Source organism: Populus alba, chromosome 1, assembly GCF_005239225.2.
Source record: "Populus alba chromosome 1, ASM523922v2, whole genome shotgun sequence".
In the NCBI taxonomy this organism is placed as follows: domain Eukaryota; kingdom Viridiplantae; phylum Streptophyta; class Magnoliopsida; order Malpighiales; family Salicaceae; genus Populus; species Populus alba.
This window is the reverse complement of record NC_133284.1, coordinates 13,798,191-13,820,680: the sequence shown is the minus strand read 5'-3', so window position 1 is coordinate 13,820,680 and position 22,490 is coordinate 13,798,191. Positions and strand designations below refer to the sequence as shown.

General features: G+C 34.6%; 1 protein-coding gene across 4 annotated transcripts in view; it reads right to left on the bottom strand.

Annotated features, from left to right (window-relative positions):
* Positions 1–9,464: 9,464 nt before the first annotated feature.
* Positions 9,465–22,490, bottom strand: part of LOC118039095 (uncharacterized) — a 39,442-nt gene continuing 26,416 nt past the window's right edge. For 3 of the 4 annotated variants that reach the window (XM_035045690.2, XM_035045691.2, XM_073405039.1), the window contains 21 exons: positions 22,057–22,099; positions 21,745–21,869; positions 21,133–21,639; positions 19,884–20,654; positions 19,677–19,750; positions 19,247–19,598; positions 19,071–19,169; positions 18,844–18,999; positions 16,740–16,921; positions 16,145–16,657; positions 15,662–15,839; positions 15,432–15,568; positions 14,405–14,531; positions 14,028–14,249; positions 13,589–13,948; positions 12,195–12,353; positions 11,799–12,083; positions 11,482–11,697; positions 11,341–11,393; positions 10,553–10,661; positions 9,465–10,042 (listed from right to left, as the gene is read on the bottom strand). In XM_035045690.2, coding sequence (XP_034901581.1) covers positions 9,695–10,042; positions 10,553–10,661; positions 11,341–11,393; positions 11,482–11,697; positions 11,799–12,083; positions 12,195–12,353; positions 13,589–13,948; positions 14,028–14,249; positions 14,405–14,531; positions 15,432–15,568; positions 15,662–15,839; positions 16,145–16,657; positions 16,740–16,921; positions 18,844–18,999; positions 19,071–19,169; positions 19,247–19,598; positions 19,677–19,750; positions 19,884–20,654; positions 21,133–21,639; positions 21,745–21,869; positions 22,057–22,099 — 5,016 coding nt within the window. In that variant the 3' untranslated portion in view covers positions 9,465–9,694. Of the gene's footprint in view, positions 10,043–10,552; positions 10,662–11,340; positions 11,394–11,481; positions 11,698–11,798; positions 12,084–12,194; positions 12,354–12,546; positions 12,771–13,588; positions 13,949–14,027; positions 14,250–14,404; positions 14,532–15,431; positions 15,569–15,661; positions 15,840–16,144; positions 16,658–16,739; positions 16,922–18,843; positions 19,000–19,070; positions 19,170–19,246; positions 19,599–19,676; positions 19,751–19,883; positions 20,655–21,132; positions 21,640–21,744; positions 21,870–22,056; positions 22,100–22,490 lie in introns of those variants that run through there. The other variant, XM_035045692.2, reaches the window with a different exon arrangement.

The window sequence follows — 22,490 nt, the reverse complement described above, 5'->3', positions numbered from 1 at the left end:
TTAATGTGTTGATTCTATCTGTCTTATTTTTCTGTACAGGTTTACCTTTTTCCAGTGATCTCTTCACTACATAATCTTGCAGTTTATGGTAGTAATACGTTTGTTGCTGCATTTATCACTATACAAATGATGAATTGCAAGCTCTCTCTCATTATTTATATATATAGTGATGGCTTGCTTTGTCTGTCTTGTCCGCTGTGAGTACTGGTGTCATGTGATAGGTTTGCAGAGCAACCAATGCCTGTGTTGCATTTCTGAAGAGAAGTGTATTTTTGAAATTACACAAAGCACACGCAAACTAAACCATTCATAATTTCCTTTGCTCTTTTTTCCCCCCCTCAAAGTTTTACAACTTTTCTTCCCATTTGATGACGAAGATGATGCCTGCACTGCTGCACATATACAACAGAATATATGTTATGTAATTTTCCAGTTTAGCATTAGTCACTGGAGCAAATTCTGAAACGAGAATAAAGTATTGGCGTAGAAGAAGCGTACAATTTGTGATTGATAGTTAACCCAGTGGGTCCTCGTTAATAGAAAAGATAATCACGAATCTCTCACACTCGATGTAGATGTTTTGGTATTTATTGAAGCAAGGTCTTTTGAGCTTAGCTGTATGCTGCCTGAGTGGCTTGCCATCATTACAATTTCGTGGAGGCAGTGAGGTCTTATCTCTTCCCCTATCTCTCTGACTCACTTTCTCACGCGTCACCCACCAACGGGACTTGTGAATGAGAAGACTTAACAGAACTGGAGAAAAAAAAACGGAAGGGGAAGGGGGGAGGAAAGAGGTGGAACAGGAACTTGTGTAAGCAGGAGTTTAACCATGTGGTGAAAATCAAACATGAGGACTTGGGCCTCCAGGTACAGAACATATTTGCAGTTTTAGGGCACAAATTGATAATACCAACGGAGTTTCACATTATATAGAGGTTCCGGGTCTTGACTCCTGAGAAAACATTGCACCCTGAAGTTTGTAATTTTGTGACAATCATCTAAGGGAATTAGCTCCATTCTGCTTCTGGGTTGAGCATAACTTCAGCTGCAGTCCCTCCCAATGATATGCCGGCCGTCACCATGAGGCTCTGATTCACATCCGTTGAATTTTGCTATAAAAATAACGGTGGGAATTTATTTTCCAGGCAGAAACTCCGGTCCCGGGCAACTACTTGCTCCGTGAGATTGGTGGGATCAACTTTAATTGGCAGTGTCGGTACCTCACTTTTATCTCATGGAGAATCAAGTTTCAAACATCATCTACAGAATAACAGGATCTTCTTATGTTCTTCTTTGGAGATGGATGGAGACTGAATTTGGACGGGAGGAAAAGACCCCATTTGCTAACACTTTTTCTCGCTGGCGCATTGAAGGTACTATTGTCGTCTTCCCTGCCAATCGGTTCGAGGGCCCCCCGCAAAAGTTCAAAGCTCACACGCTCTTCTTTCTTTGCTTGACGTGGTTCTCTAATCTCCATTGCTTGAACGTTACCCTTGAAAACGCCTGGCAGCCTTGTTAAGTGGCAATGCCTTGCAGTGCAAGTAATATATCAGCCCTGTTTTGAGAGACTTATTAGCTCCACCCTTTTAACTTGTTTTCGGGAGCAATGAAAAGAGCAGTTGCCGACTGCTACGGCGCGTCAAAGCACGACCAAGTGTGAATATAACACAAATGGGGACCTTTTCTAACTAATAATAAGTCCTCCAAAACTGGGCTGGTAGACAATGACTTGAACCGCGTTTAAGTTGTGTCCAGAAAACACAAATATTTCTGTGGTGTAGGCTATACTATGGTTTTGGGATCTGGTCCTGTATCTTCTTCATTTACACAGTCAAACTCCCCTTCAAGCACAAATACAGGGGAGTCGTGGTTAGCTTGTTAGTTTGTAGAGCATAGGTTAACCGAGTCTCAAGTCGGTTTATTGGTAAAAAATAAATATTAATAAATTTTTTACCCGGGTTTTTATCAGATTTTATTCTAATTTACTAGTCAATTTTAATTTTTTTTTATTAGATTGAGTCAATCATCCTTCTATTTTTTTTTAAACTCAGTCTAAGTTATAAGTTGGCAATGTCTCGAGTCAATTAGTCAAACCAACCTAGATATTACAACTAAGGTTATTATACTTTATTAATTTCAACACTCAATATAAAATATGTTAAAAAAATAATATATAAGTTTGACAATAATATATATTAATGGTAAAACAATTTTTTTTTTATTTTTCCCATTTTGTTCACTATTAACCAAATATGATACTTTTACACTTGTTTTTCCTTGTACTTCACTAGAAAACACAATTCTATCTTCATTTCTTATTCCATCTTGTTTCTTTTATTCTTATTGTACTCATCTCTTGTATCCTAGGATAGTAACCATAAATGCATAACTGGAACCTTTTGCTCATGTCTATTTGTAGAAAGTCTAGCCTGTTTGTCTAAATAGATTAAAGGCAGTATCGTTCGTTAATCTTAAAAAAGAAAAAATGAAAAGATAAGGGAGGTAAAACAAGAGAGATCCATCCATTTCCCGTGGAAGGGCATTGCCCAAATACCACACTAATTTATTAGTCTTATAAATTTTTTTTTTAGGGTTGTGGATTTGAATGTGTCTGTCATTCTGTGTTTTTATTCTACTACTAATGGCTCAATATATCAAGTTTGTGTCAAGCTTAATTGTACTACAATACATAATGCATAATTTTAGTAGTATTGCCTAGTAGACGATGGGTTGCACCACCAAAAGTAAAAAAGTCATCTCAAAGGAACTCTTACAAGATATTTCATGGATGCTTTGGAACTTCTCCTATTATGGAGGTTTCTGAATTCTAATTGTTGATATTTTGTAACAAAATCCTATTTCATAGCTTCTATATTTGTTCTTTTCAAACGTCATTTCCAACTTCAAAAAGTTTATGTAAGCCATTTAACCAACTCAATCTTGAATTGACATAAAAAAATATGAACAAGAAAAAAAACCAGTTCATAGTAAAATATGCTGCTAAAAATAAAATCTATCAAAGAAATTATTAAAGGATAAAAAAAGGAAACATGAAGAGAATCTTTCAGCAATAAGAAGATTTCCTTTCCAAGCGAATTTCAAAGGAAAAACTGTGGTAATGAAAAATAAGTATCTACATGCGATGAGGAATTAGAAAATTAGCACACAAAATCAAAACAATTGGCAAATTAACATAGAAGCAAAAAGTTTTGGTGAAATAACACATTTTTATCTTGTTGCGCTTCAGAATAGCAACAAGATGAAACTCCAACTATCTAGCTCAACCGGTCAAATGGTTTGTAATGTTCAATGAAACTGATCAACCGGTTCAAAAAATAACAAAAAAAATCTCAAAATTGCTAAAATTAGATGGCCTTGACGAGATTTTTAATATTTAAAGATTTGAAGGTTCGTGTAACAATGCAATGACTACTATAGAGAAAATGACTCCCGGAAACTCTTCTAAAAATTCATGCGTAATCTAACGGTCGGATAAAAAATTATGGTCCTTTTGAATTGTTATTTTGGTCTGACATGACCAGACCTTTTCTTAAACTAGACATGTCCCACTGGTCCATAAATACATATGTTAGGCCATTTACATAATCTATTTGGATCAAATTCTCATTTAGTTATGGTAAACTCACACCTAACTACTAAGAATCACTTATTATTGCAAGCTCGACTACATCATTGACATTGAAAAATAGAGGATAATTATTGTGTTAACTATAAATTTTTAAGATTTTAATTGGAGTCTATTTTTAAGTCTATAAGAAGTTAGACAAATATATATATTTTGACTCATAAAATATATTTGGAAGAAAAAATTCATTAAATTATATTTTTTTATGAAACGGTTGACCAGTTAATACAACCGAATCTAACTGGTCAACTAATTGAGTTAAATAATTGGACCTTGTCATATTTCAAAAACGCAATAAGATAAAAATGTGTTATTTTACCAAATATTTCTCAAATCGTATTATTATGCAAGATCTTAAAAAAAACAGTTCTAATTTAAAAAAAATATCATACATGTGATGTAATAGGCAAGTTAAAAAAAGGGCTAGAAATCCTAGTTGTTCGGGTCGGCCTGAACAACTAGACATCTAGCTCAAACAACCATAAATACAACCAAATCAATCTTTCATCAAACAGACCTTAAAGCATCTGTCTGCCTTACAAAACAAGGTTGTGTTACGCAGTTCAAAGAAGCAATATGACACAACCTTATTACTTGTTTTAGAAGTGATTATCGCTTGTAAAAAATCACATGTATATGTCTTCTAATTGCTTAATGTCTCGATGCAATAAAATTCACCGTATAGACAGATATTTTTATGATTGTATGCATGGTATGTACTATTTTTAGTGGTTAGGAAAATCATCACACCCATTTATCATTAGGAAAGCCATTGCTCCATATCCTCTCATTGTTAGGTGAGCTACAACTGCTCCTACTCACATCGTCAAGTAAATCATATGATCTTAAAAGGTTAGGTGTATACACCACCATCCACACAACAAATAATTCAGAACATCCTCTTCACCATTATACAAAATCTTTTCTCTTATATATCTCTCTCATTTTTTTTCTCTCTATTTTTCTTCTCATAATTTACTATTTTAATCATAAAAAAATCCTTTAATTATACAATGACTTGTTTTGCAGGAAAAACATCTAGCCCAAAATTAATCATGAAAAGCCTGATATCTCTTTGAAGCTTCAACGACTTGAAAACTGAAAAGTGAAATCTTTGAGAAAATTAATATGGATACCCATATCTAGAGTTCCAATCATGTTAAGTTTGAATTTTGAAAACAATGCATCTCAATACAATGCATAAGATGGTTTCTAATTTCTAGTTTAATAAAAAATTAAATATATCATTCATTTAAATGACCCTAAAATTCCCTAAAAAAATCACCAAATACCATAACCATGTTATTATAGTCCCCTATTTTAATTATAAAATATTTATTTTTAATAATTAACTATAAAAAATAATTATGTAAAATTTATGACAATTTTGGTTCAGAAATAATAGCATTATAAAATATGATTAGAAAAGGTTAAGAAATATTTTTATTTCAAATAAACCTGTATTTTAAGCATATTGAAAGGCCATATTACAGTGGCCAGAGTTACCAACTCATTATCTTTTTTAAATTCCTTAATTTTACTATTAATTCAAATTAATTTATGAAAAACACATAAAATCATTTTCAATGGCTTCCTATCAATAATGGAGGCACTTCCTATCAAAAACTAGTTGTACAAAACTCAATTTAGATGATCTTCCTTTAGATCTGGGGCTAAGAAAGAAAATTTCTGAATATCATCCTAATGATATAGACAAAGTTCGAAGAGCCTACTAGCAAAAAGGTATTTGTCGACCTTATGATTATAATTTTCCACAAAGAAAGATTGGGAATATATATCGATGATTTGTCCCAATTTGGTTAAAAAAGCATGATTATTGGTTAGAGTATAGTAAGGATAATGATTCAGCATTTTGCTTATGTTGTTATCTTTATAAACCAAATATGGGAAATCAAGCAAGTGGTGATTATTTTGTTGGCATAGGATTTAATAGTTGGACTGATAAAAAAAAGATTTGAGATTCATGTTGGAGGTCCTAATAGTGCTCACAACCAAGCCTGGAGGAAATACCAAGATTTGATGGATCAACGGCAACACATTGAAGTTACTTATGCTAGAATTTCAAATCAGGCTCAAAGAGATTATCAAACCTGATTAACTGCAATTGTTGATTGTATTCGTTTCCTTTTGTGTCAAGAACTAGCATTTCATGGTCGTGATGAATATAAAGATTCAAAGAATCAAGGAAACTTTCTTGAACTTCTATGGTTTCTTGCTAATCATAATCAAGGAATCAAAGATGTTGTTTTAGACAAATATCCCGGTAATTAAAAAATTATAGTTTATGACATTCAAGAAGATATTGTACGTGTTGTTGCAATAAAAACCACCAATATAATCTTGAATGATCTTGGTCGTGAGTTCTTCGCTATTTTAATTGACAAGTTTCATAATTTATTAGTTAAAGAGAAAATGGTTATTATTCTACACTATGTAAATGTGAATGGATGTGTTATTAAATGCTTTTCTTGGCATTGTGCATGTTAAGAACACAATTGTTCTACCGTTTAAGGAGGCAATTAAAGCATTATTTGCCAAACATTGAATTAGTATATCACATCTGCATTGACAAGGCTATGATGGAGCTAGTAACATGTAGGAGAATCCATCCACCTATTATATTCATTGTTTTGTCCATCAATTGCAACTAGCACTTGTTGGTGTGGAAAAAAACCATGCTCATATTGCTTTTTTATTCAATAAGGTTTCTAGTTTGACAAATATTGTGAGAGACTCATGTAAGAGAAGAGATATTCTTCATAAGAAGCAACATAGCAAGATAGTTGAAGCATTTAATAATGGTGATATTTCAAATGGTTGAGGTTTACATAAATAAACTATGTTTTGAAGAGCCAATTATACACATTAGGACTCACATTATAGATCTTTCATAAATCTAATTATACTGTTTGCCTCCATTACTAATGTGCTTGAGGTCCTTGTTGAAGAAGGTGTAAATTCAAAACAAAGGGGTGAATTTTTTGCACTTCTCAACTCAGTACAATCTTATAAATTTGCTTTCAATTTGCATTTGATAGAGAATATAATAGGAATCACAAATGAATTATCTCATGCATTGTAAAGAAAATATCAAGATATCTTTAATGCGATGACTTTAGTTAAAGTTTCGAAACAAGATCAAATGATGAGGGATGACAGATGGGAATCTTTAGTTGATGAGAGTTCTTCCTTTTGTGAAAGACATAACATTGATATTCCAAAAATGGATGATATGCTTGTCATTCATGATCGATCAAGATGTATTACTTAACGATTAACAAACTTGCATCATTACTAAGCTGAGTTGTTTTATACAATAATTAACATGCAACTTCAAGAGTTTAAAAATTATTTTACCGAGGTAAAAACAAAGTTACTTCTTTGTATTGCATGTTTGAATCCAAAAGAAGCTATTTACACTTTTAATAAGCAAAAGTTGATTTGTCTCACTCAATTTTTACTCAATTTTATGTATTTGGCTCCAATTTTATCTATTTAACTTCTTCATGGTTGAGCTTGTAGCAGTTGATAATCAACTTAAAACTTGCATTATTGACATTATATTTTTATTATAAGGAGAGATCGATGGCAATTGAATAAAGTCAAAAAGCAAAATGACGTGTAATTAACAATCCTCATTATAATTAATAACAATAATCTCTCTTTTTTTGAAATAAAATAAAATAAAAATTAACATGAAATTAGAATGTCCTTCAAAAACTTTTTTAAGTCACAATATTTTATTTAGATTTGATCTCCAATTTGGATTTGATTTCCAACCTGCATACATCTACAAACAGGTTAAAAGACTACATTTTAAAAAAATTCATATGTATTCTTTTTGTTGAAGATTCTGAAGAAATCAAGGCAGATTTGAATCTGATTTGAAGCTGATTTATGGGAAATGAATATAGAAAGCTAGATTTTCTTTCCCATAAATCATGTCCAAATAATAACACCTATTTATGTATAGTTAATAGCCTTCCTAATATAGATTTATAGATGTTGTATATAATCAGGAATATATTCTGAAATAAGATTGAGAAGTAAGAATTCAAGAATTCTCCACATGGTATCAGAGCTTTGATGACTAAGTGGTTATGAGTTCGAATCTTACCATCCCTATTTATTTGATAAAAATTAAGCACAAGGTAAAGTGGGTCTATGCAAGTTTCAAGTCCAAAGAGCTTTCACTTGAGAGGGTGTGTTAGAGAATAATATAAATTATATCTTGGAACCTCACCTGACAGCTTAAACTATTAGATTAAGATGGTTCTTACCAGGTCTGCAGACTAAAAAAGGCACTCTGTGGACTAAAAAAAATCACCTATAGCCTGGTTCAAAAGGTTCACACAAGCCATGATGTCAATTAGATATCGATAAAGTCAAAGAGATTATACTTTATTCATTTCAAGGGGCGTTTCTATTCTAATTGTTTATGTTGATAACATTATAATAATAGGTGATGATCTTGTAGAAAGGGATATATTGAGACAAAGACTTTTTACAGAATTTGAAATCAAAGAGTTGGGGAAGTTGAAATATTTTCTTGGTATAGAAATAGCACATTCAACAAAATGAATTTTTATCTCTCAACAGAAGTATGTTCTGGACCTTCTAAAGGAGACAAAAATGGTATACTGTAAACCATGTGAGACACCTATTGACCTAAAGCACAAACTTAACAATGATGAGGAAGGAGTCATAACTGATAAGTGACAATACTAAAGGCTAGTTGGTAAGCTGATCTACTTAGCCCACACTCATCAAGACATTGCCTATGCAGTGAGTGTGGTGAGTCAATTCATACATAACTCGAACACACCTATAAGCAGTTTATAGACTTCTTAGATACTTAAAGTCTACCCCTAGAAAAGGAATCTTGTATAAAACACATGAGAATTTAAAACTTGAATGCTACACAGATGTTGATTATACTGGTGCCTTAATAGATAGAAGGTTAACATAAGGTTATTGTACTATGCTAGGAGGGAATTTTGTGACATGGAGAAGCAAAAAACATAATGTTGTTTCAAGATCAAAGGCAAAAGTAAAATTTAAATTAATGACACTTGGAATTTGTGAGTTACTATGGATAAAAATTATCCTAAAAGATTTAATAATCAAATGGGAAGAATTGATAAGATTGTACCGTGACAATATGTCTACCATTAGAATAGCACACAATCTAATGTAACATGACAGAACTAAACATGCAAAAGTAGACTAACACTTCATCAAAGAAAAAATAGATAGTAGAGTGATTTGCATACCTTATGTGCTTACTTGGAAACAACTTGCTAATATACTTATTAAAGTTGTGCAAAATCCTTCATTTAAAGGTATTTAGACAAGCTAGTAATGAAAAATCTCTTCCATTCAGCTTGAGGTGGAGTGTTGAAAATTATAAAGAAATCAAGACATATTTGAATATGATATAAACCTGATTTATAAAAAATGAATATAAATAGCCAAATTTTCATTCCCATAAATCAGGTCCAAATAATAACAATTATTTATATATAGTTATTAGCCTTCCTATTATTGATTAGGAATATATGAAATAAGATTGAGAAGTAAGAATTCAAGAATTCTCCACTTTCATTTAATGCTTTTTGTTATTGTTTTGAATTTATCGCAATTGCTTGCTTTCCCTCTGTATTTGTAACAATCTTAACAGAGCTGTGTTTTATTTTTGGCCAAAACCACGTATTTTAGACCTTCAGAATATACAAGGCTACACTATGCGTGCCGAAGGGATCATAATCCAAAACAATATCCAAAGACGAAGCAGATAAGAAAAAAAGCGGCCACTTGGATGTTCATGCAAATTCACTCTCCCGTCGTGCAATTGTTCATGTACACGCTGTTTCTCGATTACTGAAAATTCACAAATCACCTCCTTGATATGAACGGACACCCCCCTGTTGGGAGCAAGAGCGTCACTATTTTGGAAAACTTAAAAAATGTCCCTTGTATCAAACAGTCTCTATTGCAATTGTATTTACTGCCGGAAGAAGATGTGGTTCACTGAGGTTCTGATAATTGTAACCGAGTCGGAAGGTTATCAGCCACCCTCATTGGCTTCCAATCAGATTCTTCCCTTGTCTGTCTAAGAGCAACAAAGTGAAGGGCATCGCTCCTGACCTGATAAATATGACAAGCCCATGGGTATGAATCTGGAGCAGACCAAACTTTCTGCTCTTCAAATTCTGTTTCCTCCACTAGTGCCTCCGCTACACAGTATACCGAACAAGGTTCTGGCTCCTCAAAGTCAGAAACAGCAACACATCCAGGAGATACATATCCTTCTGGAGCCCGTGGATGCCAAACAGATACTGGAGCTTTGTAGTCATCCTGACAATTCCTCCACACCTGCAAATCTCCAGGTTATGCATATTTTATGGCAAATGATTGCTCATGTTCTACTCATAGACGTCAGAATTGGTTGCTATAAACTTGAAATGCATGGAATACCATAACAAACACAAAATTATTAGCCATTCTTCAAATTCTTTAGCCAAACCCCTTTGTTAACCAATAACAAGAAAAATGCCACCTACCTGAATGGGTTTGCACTTTGAACAAAAATTGAACCCCCCCTAACGCTCTTGGATCAATCAAACCACAATTAAGGATGTGATATTTGACTTAACAATGAGTAGGAAGCAGGAAAAACTACATGCAAGATATTACTTCGCAGAAAAAATACACTCTTTAAACGAACCAACTCATGCCATATGGGTTTTGTCCCCTTAAATCTTCACCTTCTTTAGCAAACAATACCTTCACTAGAATCTGACCAAGCCAGTTGTAAGATTCTATAAAATAAGGGTCACACTTGGTTGATAATTATTGTTAATGAAATGGATGGAAGCTTCTTACCAGGTCATAACCCAGTGGAAGTGCAAACAGTCTGTCAGTGTTCCGATAAACAGCAGCTACGTTTGGAGGATGGCCGCCAACATGAGCTATGTCCCCAATGGAGATATACCTGCAAGGAAAGTGACATTTCTGGTTCAAAATAGACTGAAAAAAATAACATCATCTGAAGGCAAAAACTGTAAAACATGAACAAGGGTAAGAAAAGGTGGCCTCTTGAAAACAACAATTTTATATGGAACATCCTGAAACAGACAATAAAAAGTAGTGTTAATTTAATTCAACTTCCTGGTCATCTATTTCATGTTTCAGTTTTGTGATAAAATTTGTTAAAACCTTTCACTTTAACAAAGCATTGCTCAAGAAAATATGGTTCCAGGGAAATCAATACCAAGACAACCCAGCCCCTTCCAATGTCCTTGCATGGAAGCTCACCATTAACAACAAAAATAAACTCTTGAACAAGAATAGAAAGAAACTGCAACCACACGTTGCTTATCAATTTTTCATTTATTGGGTATATGATATCTCAAAAGGGAGTTTATTATACCTTGTATTTCTCATCCACAATGAATTATGGAGCACGAAATCTTAGTTACCCATTTCAACAGAACAATGTTCTCTATTCCTAAACAGAGGGTTGAAATAATTATTAAGCAAACACCTAATAGTTTGATGTATCCCACATTGTAAGATGTTGAAGTGTGACATGCTGAAGTAGCAAGTTGAAGAAAACGGCTATTAGTGGCAATATGGGATTTCCAAGAATATAAAGTAAAAACCATAATTACCCGTCTGGACAAATGGGTCTCCAAATGCTACATATTCCAGAGTCTTCTGTAACCTGAAAAACCAGGTGAAGTTTTGCATTTATATGCAACATGGACAAATTTAAAACAACAATCAGGCATAGCTTGATAATTTAGAAGCACCTGCTTCCTATATAGTTTGCACCGGCCTTTAGATTCTTGTTCACTGCTCCAAATCTTCAAAAAGTTGATTGCATGTTTAACAAATCTCCCTTCATCAGATGCATAATTTGATGAAGATAGCTCTCTTGATTTGATAATAGCTTTATTTGGATTATGTGGTTCTCTACCATCAGCTTCACTCCAAGCAAAATAGACATGTCTCTGGCTTGAAGGAACCTAAACAGGCAAAACACAATCAGAATTATGTATATGCAGTCTACATTACTTCTCAATTTCAATAATTTTTTTAACAAAATTAATGATTTACACAAGACTACCTTTAGAACAAGGGTTTTCATGTCAAACTTGTATGCTTTCCACACCCTACGTACAACTGAACAGATCTTAGTAGCTTGGGCTTCCGTGTCTTCTGATTCTTCTCCAACATTGCACTTTATGACCCGGACAAAATTTTCCGATCTCTTAAAACTCTTAAGATGGAGGAGCAAGTGAGAAGGTTGGTGACAGCCTGCTTTTGCCAACTCCAGGGCCATAAGCTCTTCCCATGCCACATCCCACATGATTTTGGAAGGTTTCTTATCTATCTTGTCTAGATCAAAGCACTAAACACAAGAGGAGAGAAACAGAAGTGTGTCAGATTAGCATGATAACTAGGAAGGACGTTAAATATTAAGATAACTAGCAAGCAATGAATTAAGATTCATGAGACAAACCCGCAGCAGCATGACTCTTTTGTTCGTCACTAGAACAATCTTTTGATAAGGAACGAAAAAATGGTCTTTATAGTAATCAGACCATGCAAATTTTGAGGGCTCCTTGAATATTTCAGTACAGCCAAAATGTCGACTTGCTTCAGCAAGGTAAAGTATCATCTGGGAACCAAAATAAGAAAGTTAAGAAACATATCGAGAATTGTGTTAGCAAGTTTTCCTCATTAGATAATCCAAGAACTAGCACTAGGACACTTCAGATTTAATTTATAGACATTTAATTACGAGTTCTGACCATCCTCTCAATAAGCTTCATGCAGGACTTTAATTCCATCAATTGGATGAAAAGTTCTACCTCCTATTTTTTCAATCTGGCAATGGGAGAAAAGGTTATATTTTGGATCTCCCTCGCTCACACATGAACATGCATGTTCCTGGCCACCATTAAATTCCCCTCAATTCTTTCAAGAGATGGTCCGCCCAGTGAACAGTAATTTATGGTGGCCATGACAATTGTGACCTTGCTGAGACACGCTCATGTTTACTATAATCAGATTCTAGACTGGTAGATCGTGTGAACTGCATACAGAAATAAGCACAACATGTGTAACACTTCTACTATAATGAACAGGCGGGCTAAATTAGAATGATATGCGGTCTCCAAGTGGAAATCTAATTTTGTGCTAAAATGTTTTATCTTGTGAGTGTTGATCATTGAAGTAACAGTAAAGATGATACTTTTTCACTCCATATCTTAATTATATTTGCGTAAAATAATCTGTTTTTCAGTACAAAGATAGTCAGACAATGCTCAAAAATAGAAAAAGGAAAGGAAGATCGAGTACAACGACAAATTCCAAAAACATTTACATATAGGTTACCACTTAACTTTGCAATAAAAAAGACTAGTTTGATTCCCTGTGCTACGCAGTAGGATAAAGCATTTTTTCTCAATGGAAAAGGAGTGTTGCATTAAAGTTTTTGACCATTAAGAAAATTTTTACTGCAAACTGAGTTTATACATGCATTCAATAAAATAAATCGAGAATTATATATGCTAAGATAAAAATGGTGAATAACAAAATCCTCCACCACCCCTTTTCTTTTCATTCTAACATGTTTTCATTGGTAAGTAATACCAAGTAATATTGAATCCACCCATCCACCCATTTCATTCTAGCATACACAAGAATTGTCACCTTATCAAATATTCCAAACCGTGTCAAATATTTTATATCACTTTAAACTCAAAGGCTTATGAATGTGAAACCTAACAATTTTAAAATCTATAACGTCTGATAAATTTATTTTCCTTGATCTATAACCTTTCATTCTACTTGGCTAAAGATAACAAACTCTCTCACAACAGCTTTAAATATAAGCAATAGAAACTGTACCTGACCAGAAGCCTCTTTCTCAGAATACTCTCTCAGAATACCATCAGCACGAATAGCCCGTGGGTTTCTGAACCTATGGGGAGTGGTCTTGTTATTAAGAGCCCCTAAACATTTTGAGCAACTAGCACCTATTCCATCAACAGTCAAGGAGAAAAAATCTAGTGCTCCACTAACAGGTTGCACAATAAATCCTATGAAGGCACGCCCCAGTCCATGAGCCAGTCCTAAGAATCCATTCTGTCTGGCACTCTCCACAGGCTTTGTCAGAACTCCAGATACCCCAAAGGCAACACCTTGTGCAAAAGCTTCTGTTCCTTGAATAATTCCATCACCTACCCCAGTGATTCTTCGTGACCCAACCTGTTGGAGTGCCAAGACCTTGTTTACAATTCCAGAACACACAAATAAAGTTTCTTGATTAAACAAAGTAAACACACACCTGCTTTGAGCGTAATTGAAGAAACTGTCCATCAGTTGAAAGCTCGGCAAACCCTTTACTAAGAGAAGACAATGTGGAACTTGTCATACCAAGTACATCTACAGAAAATATCAGATGTAAAGGATTATGTATCAGATCTCTCCAAATACGATTTTGAATGGCAGGAGCAATGGAACTCTTTCGCATGAACCTGTCCCTATGCATCACTCTCCGTAGATGCACCTGAATTGAAGATATCAAAATGTTATATCCCATTTCCAAAAAAGTGCTGCAGTTTCTCTTCATGTTATTTGAAGACAGAAAATCTTGCAGCTTACAATGAGAAACAGTTGACTTGGAAGTTACCACTACTTTTAATTAAAAGTCAATCATCCAACCTGAATTTTGAGTGCATTTCCAACAGCAGACAGTATTGGGCTCCATACACCTAGAACCCCATGAGGTCTCTGAGATGGTTCTGTCTCCAGGGAAACCTTTAGCCTTATTTCTGAAACATCAATTAACCTGTAAAGACCATAAAGGGAGAAAATTTATAGCTTTGAATCAAGTCCAAAGAACTTTCAAAGTATAGAAGATTCCATGGGGAAGAACGAAAACCTTTTCACTCTACAAAAATAAACATGTATGCTTGTGAATACCTTGCATGATTGTGCTAATATATGAATGGTAACTACAGGTGCACTGGCTTATCACATCATGACATTTGTGAATGGAGTCAAATTTGCTCTACTAAATCAAAAGCAGCCAGCATTCCTCACAAGAATTTTCAATAGCCACACAAACTCATCAATTCAATTACAGTAAAGGATATATGATAAGTGCAAATATTAGGGAAGATTATGAAACATATGAAGTGATGATCCCAATTGAAGTAATAGGAACCATAAGTTTTACAAAAACCACGCCAAACATGAACAAACAGACACCAATGCTTTGAAGCCAGAGTCCAATATGCTTGGTTTCTTGAACAAAAGAGAATGTGAAGGGTAGATAAATGACTAGTAATTTTTAACGAGTTCAGTTAAGGAAAAAAAAACATATTTGAATGTGTGCACGTGTTAGCGTTGGAAAGAGGCCAAAATCAGGAAAATATCAGCAAAACCATTGCTTCATCATCTTTTCCCAACAAAGGGTTTCACACCCCTAAATTTAATACACATCAATGTTACAAGTGTTCGAATATCTAGTTTAAGATGGCCAACACTTCAGACATCAAAATAAAAAATGCACTATCAGATATCAGAAGATACAGGTGAAGAAACTAGAAATTCCAGGCAACATAGACTCCTAGGCAAAACTAAGCCAAGACTTTTAGAGTAGAAAACGTAAATCAATCTTTCATTCAGCATTGCAGTAACAATGCACTCTCCCACTTGCAGCTATGATGGGAAATGAAAATCTCACCCTATATGTATCTCTGGATCAACTTCTGTGACATTAGAACTTTGGGGTACACGATCCAGCTGAAGATTGTTATAGAAATCCACCAATGCCCAGATAATTGGTTCATGAATATTAAGCCTCCAAACCTTATCAGTAACCTAGCATGTCCATGCAGATATTAAATTAGATCATAATGTTCTCCTAAGCACAGTATCATATACATTTCAAGTATCACTTTCACAAAGCATTACCCGTATATATAAATGCGGGTAGACCTGGATGCCATCAGTGCTCTCATTGCGTATTGTAAAAGTCGTCTTAAATACAGGATGATGGGTATCAGTGGTCTGCTCGGGTGCCAACAGCACTGGCATCAATGTTAGAGGGAGTTGATTATCAATCTGCAAATTACCCAGTATGAGCTTGAACCTGCCACAAATGGACATATTCAGATCCTTTAGTTCAAGCACCAATTTCAATATGAGGAGATTCAAGGGGTGTAAAGTTGGAAGATATTTAAAGGTTTCTGAGGTTATGCTAATTAATAAACAGATATATAATCATGAAGATCTACAGAAACACAAAAATTGAAAGCAATTTTGCCCCCTCTCTGGTCTCCCCCAAAATTCAAAAAATCCATTTAATTTATTAAAATGATTCACATAAATACAGCAAGTGATGTTCAATAATTGCACATGGAAAAAACAACAATTTTTGAACATCATGAGAAATACCTGCTTGTAGACCCACCATCATAGCCAGTTGAATATGATACAAATACTCTCTCCAAGTACATGTAAGAGAGCTCTTTTGGTCTATGATCCACAACAGAAATCCCAACCACTCCCAACTCGACAATAAGCTCTATAGGCGCTGCAGCATTTTGCATCGCGCTCTGCACATGTGAGGTTCCCCAGTTTCCAGCAGGTGTCAGAGACATGCTTTCTTCACGTGAAGTTGAACCTTGATAATTAGTGAACCTCCCAACCTTGACATCTCCCATTTCTACAACATGAAACTGCAATCCTAATTCAGCATCTTCTGCAGAAGATATCCCAGTCCCTTCCATATCAAGTTTCCAAATACTATTTCTACTGTCACTATCAACCATGGCATCAACAATTTTTTGACCATATGGATCTTCCCAAGCAAATTTCTTTGTTGAAAGAGGTTCCAACTTAATCCAGGCAATGTCTCCAAGCCCAGATTGCCGAATGCTTATCATCTTGTCAGTTCTGTTCTCAATTCTGTTAAATGAAAGTTGCAAGTCAGCCACAGCATGGATAGGTGACACATGTGCAGGTGCTTTGAGAAATGCAACATAACTACCTGATGGGACCATCTGATGATCCGGGGCGGAATATAACTATAAAACGTGATCCTTCTTCATATCCTCGTATTTCTGTCCTAAAAAATCTCCAACTATGATTTTGACCCCTCAAAACCAGAAAGATAGTGTCCTCTTTTGAAATTTGAACTGGAAACGACCATTCTGTATCTTGCAGCCGAACCTGGAATCGCGAAATATGTAACTTGACCAGAAAATAAATATAGCTCACCACACTATTTAATTAAGTTTTAATTTCAAATGTGCTGGTTTGAAAATTATGACTCCCTTTTGTGAGGAACACAAAATCATAAGTGTCCAGTTTGCCTGTTGCTAGACCTTCAACAGATCCTAAAGGTGCTGTTTTTCCATGCAACATTTCATGTACAAAACTGCTGTCTTGAATACAGGGATAGGAAACCGGGAAATATAATTGATTTTTAAGAAACACAAGATAACATTCACTGGTTTTATGATAGAATAGACCACTGTTGAGGTTCTCCCTATCCCCTAAATATACCGTCTTTTTTAGCAGTAAAATTCTAAAACCACCCCCAAACTTGTGAAGCAATCGAATAGTTATAAAACTTCCTTTTATCTATTCTGTCCCTCAAACTTACAACATCATTTGCGATTAACAAAAATTGAAGATATGGCATGCATTAATTGTAAACAAGCAGTTTCTTTACAATTTTCAATAGCAGTGTTTTTCTTTGATTGTGGAAACTTTAATTTGAAGATTATAAAAATAATAAAACAGCTAAATGACATGAATGAAAAACATAAGGACTAAATTGAAAATTTATCGAAGTTCAAGGACTACTGTATATAGCAGGTATATAGACAAATTTAACAGAAGAAATAAAGAAAAACATTGATATTTTGACAAAAATGATTGGAAGGGATATTTGAAAATCTAAGTATTCTTATATGTTGCTTGACGGATCATTTAGTTTAAAAATTAGTCTACCAAGATCGTCCATCATATTACTTATTAGTTACATGGTTTACTGGATACTGATGTATATACAGAAAATACCAATCAAATCAATGAAAGGGATTTACCAATTTAAATATAAAAAATCTAACTGAATAATTTAAAATGATATGGTGCTGCAATATAATATTATTAACAGTACAGTTAGGCCAATTTTTCACTAATTCAGCAACAATAAATCCATGGAATGAGAAGGGTAGAATAAAAAAATTTCTACAAAAACTACATACTTATCAAAATTTCTTCTAGGTATCCCTACTTGCATTTTATTTTCTATTTGAATTCTTGTACATTTAAGATAACAATAAATTATGTGCATTTGTTTACAAAATATTGATCACTGATTTGGCAATGCACTTGATTGATCATTTTTCATAAATTAAGACACTCAGCTAGAAAAACTATAGGAATTCTAATAGAAATTTTGACCAAATACATGCACCACAATTGTGATTAAATCAAATGATAAATGATAAACATACTACAATCATACAAACATGGAAAAATCACGCTTCTGGTTAAGCTCCATAAACAACCAATGTCAACAAATATAGATCCTCAGAACATGTTATTAGAAACTAAATATGAAATTTGCATTAAAGAAGTATGCCAAGATGAGAGACAAGTAGTGGAACAATAATGCATCCCAAATTTTGATCCTACCCTTCTCATAATTCTTATGGTTCAAGATTAGCCTTTTGAACTTACTCAAGAAATGACTTGCAGATAAAGTTGCTCTACTCTTATGAAATTGAGGAACACCTGATAATAGGCATGATATTTGTCAATTCAAGAAAAAATCTATTTTCTCCTTGGGTGCATATGATAAAGAAAGTTTGGTCATTGTTTTCAGTCGCTAAAAAAACTGAGTTGAATGGTTTTGGTTTAGTTGAATCTAGAAGAGTCGTACACTAAATACCCTTTCAGGAGACATTCTCAACTTCTGAAGCACACCATTTCATAATAAAAATAAAATGAAGAAAATAACAGTGCATGTAGAAAAATTATCAATTAGGAGATATCATATCTATTTCCTCCACAAGTAAAATTCCTTCTCCACAGAAATCAATAAATATTAACTGTTAGAATTCTGAAGGCAATCCACTAACCTGGATTTTATCAGTTTCAGTGGTTTTGCGGTATGCAAAGGCAATTCTTGAATCAGATGCCCGTAGAACCTTTGGTTCATCTTCACTGTTTAGCTTAATAAACATGTCTTGACCAATTCTATTTGTAAAGGTCATGAATGGCCGAACATAAATTACCTAAAGAATAAAACGACGAGTTAACACAAATAGCTGGGAAGATTTCTGAAATTCTGTATATTATGTATTACCTTAGTAGGGACAGATTGGTAAGGACATGGTTTTGTAGAAACAAAAAGCCACATGCAGTTACCATCAGCATCGTAAGCATAGAAATCCAGAGAGCCATCCTAACAACCCAAAAAAGGTGAGATCATAACAAGGACATTAGAAATTGATAGCTTGATAGATAAAACAAATTGATTACCATATCACCAAGGGGAGAAAGATCTTTAACAGGGCCAAAGTGCTGCTCCTGGTCAGATCGAGTGATAGACGCTGATAGGCCCAGCAAATTAAAGTTCAATGCCGAAGCAATTGTATGACCTTCACATATTTCCTCTTCAGTTATTTCCCCGAGAATTTCTTCATCTCTCCTTTTGGACCTAAATGGAAGAGCAATTTTTCGTGGATTTTTTTCCTCCGCTAGATCCACAAGCCTAAATCTAAGTGGAGGACATCTGGTGATTGAAAACCAATAAGGAGCATAGACTCTAATGATCTTTGCTAGCAGTGGTTGTTCCTTGTCATAATTGTGATCAAGAACAAGTTGGACAATCCTGCATATTACCTGATTTGTGAGCACATATTTTTCAAAGACATTCTAGTAAAACAAATTATGCAGCATGTTTCAGAACCTTCCAGAAATTGAACTTCTTAAGCTTATTGTTTTTGATGGAAGTCCACTAGGATGAGATATAAGAACAGCTTCCTGTACAAGACATTGGTGAAAACTTCGAAAAAACATTAATAAAATAAATCAAAGGTGATTAGTATCCAATGCTAACAAAGACAGTGATATTGCAACAAGTCAACAAGACTAATATGCTTGCAGGAAATCTTACATGCATCGGAACCCATCCTTTTTGTGGAAGTAGTGAAAGGAATAAAGGCTTTCTTATGTCAGCAGTGTGAACCTTCACTGTTTCTCCAGGAGAAAATACTCCCCTAGCACATGCTACAAAATGACCACGTGGTTGCATATTGAGTACAGAGTATTCAGCTGCCAAGGGAAGGCAATTGCTAAAAGTTAATGGAGATTTGACCACAAGACACCAATCCTGGATAGGATCACAACGAATGTCCTTTGCAATCTCTGTGGCTTGTATGCTTATGCAAAACCACAATTTATGGGAACCCTTTGAAGAGGTACCACTTATCTGGCTGCAGTACAATAGTTCTTCAGACTCTGTGAGAGATGATAAACATATTCCAGAATCTTTTGGCTCGCCAGAACCCTCAGGTTGTCCAGGCTTATCCACCATATAACTCCATGAATATTCATCATGAGTACTAACATTTGAAGGCTTTAATTGCAATATATACACACCAGATTGTGTCAAGGCTGGTAAAGGAAGAGGCATAGAATCTCCAGGCTTCAGTGATCCAACGGATACTTCCTGCTTTACATCATACAAAATTTGTTTCCTGGTCCTAATCCATCTCCTTTGCCTTGCATGGTTCGCAAATTCTAAAGGATTAGATGACTCAGGCCACTTAAGGCTCTCAACATCTGGAGAATATACCCAACCATCAGCATCATTGATGGACAAGGTATCCAAATGCCAATCCTCAATCCATTCCCAGCCTGATGGTAATCCAACTCTAGAGATTTCCTGTGTGATTAACAGGTATTAGAAGTAAGATAATGGCATCAAGACAGTAATTCAAACTTTGCTAAATATGACAAAATCAGAAGGTCCAAGAAATCAGAAAGGGTTTTAAGCTTTCGAACTTCCAAATTACATAAAAGTTCAGTTCAGCTATTATTCAATTTGTTTCGCAATATTTTACAAGGTAACTGAATTATGTCTTGATGGTGCCTGGAAGAGAGTTATGCTTACATTGTTTGAGGTATTCTTTCAAATCCTAACATTATTGGTATACTTGGTAATCTTTTGTCAACAACAACGATTTTGTGAATCATTTATTTTTCACGCACAAAATGAAAAGTCAATTCTGTAATTGTTACCATATCCTTAATGGCAAGTCCTTGGTCCCTTTGTTGGTACATATATATTCACTATTACTTATCAAATACATAAACAAACATGTAGGAGGCACACGGAAAACAAACAAATATTCATCACTCACTTGATTGTGATCTCCACCATCAGAATAATTTGAGTAGCCAACCCAGCCAAGAGATGGGTTGTAGTTTTCAGTTTCAAAAATCTCATCTGTCTGCACTGTGCTACCATCAATCTGTAAACCTTCAGGTTTGCTTGCAATACTCAGTGACCTGATGTTCCTGATGTTTTCCTTTGAAGTTTTGGGCACAAGGCATAACTCAAGTATAAAATCTGTGTTGTTACGCACCGAAACAAGAGACCTCATGTTCACATATATATTGTCATCCCTTACACTTACTTCACTGGCAATTACGTCATTTCCTAACCGCCAACAAGCAGCAGGTGCAGCATAGTGTAGCCTCACAGTAGTCCAAGGCCCTTCCATGCTAGGACTAATCTGAATAAATCCAGATTTTCTTTTGCCAATAAAAACTTCATCTTTGTCCATGGCTTCAGACCTGGGCGACAAGAGTACAGCACATCTTATTCTCCCAGATGACTTCGTGTGTTCATCTCCTTGAGTCATAGTCTGTTTCAATATCACTAGCATCAGAATTAACTAAGGATCCTACGATAATTTCCACAAGACCAACAAAAGAAATGAAAATATTAAGAGATGAAAGGTGGCATTCACCATAGAATTGGATGAAGATAAATCAATCCAGGTTAAGTAATTCAGATAATCAAACTGATAAGAGCTTTCTTTGATGTTTTCTGCTATCTGATTCAAGGGAGCTGAAAAGAATCCAACAGTATCACCTGTGAAATCAAAGAGCAAGTTAATAATGAAGAGGCCTAGTGTGTATTCAGCTACAAGATCTATTTAGTCCATCACCTGCAAATGCTATTATTGGAATTGAATATTTTTCCCAACAGAACAGTGACCTTAAAGCTATGGGGAAATAGAAAAGATGAATAAATATCATACGAAAATACACAGATGTACCTTTTCCCAAATCAGTCACAATTAGCTCCAGCAAGTACTTGTCCTGTTCATGTTTTGAAATGAGAATATATTATATCATCTTTCTAGAAGGGAGAAAGAACAATATACAGAATAAATGAAATTGTCACCAAAAGGACATCAACTAGACATTTAAACATCATGTCACAAAAACACCTCTCCATTCAGATGTAAATGCGCGCATCAACAACCATATTATGAATGCCAACTGAAAGAATTAGCTGTTGCAAAACCAATCAAAGGTTATCTTACCAGGAGTAACTTAGTAAACAGTAATACAACAAGGAGAAGAAAGCACACATGAAAATGGGTGATTTGACCAACCATTGACCATTAGCACAATAACATTCAGGACACAACAATACATATTGAATAGAGAAGTAAAGGCTATGGTGTACCCATGTCAATCAATGGTA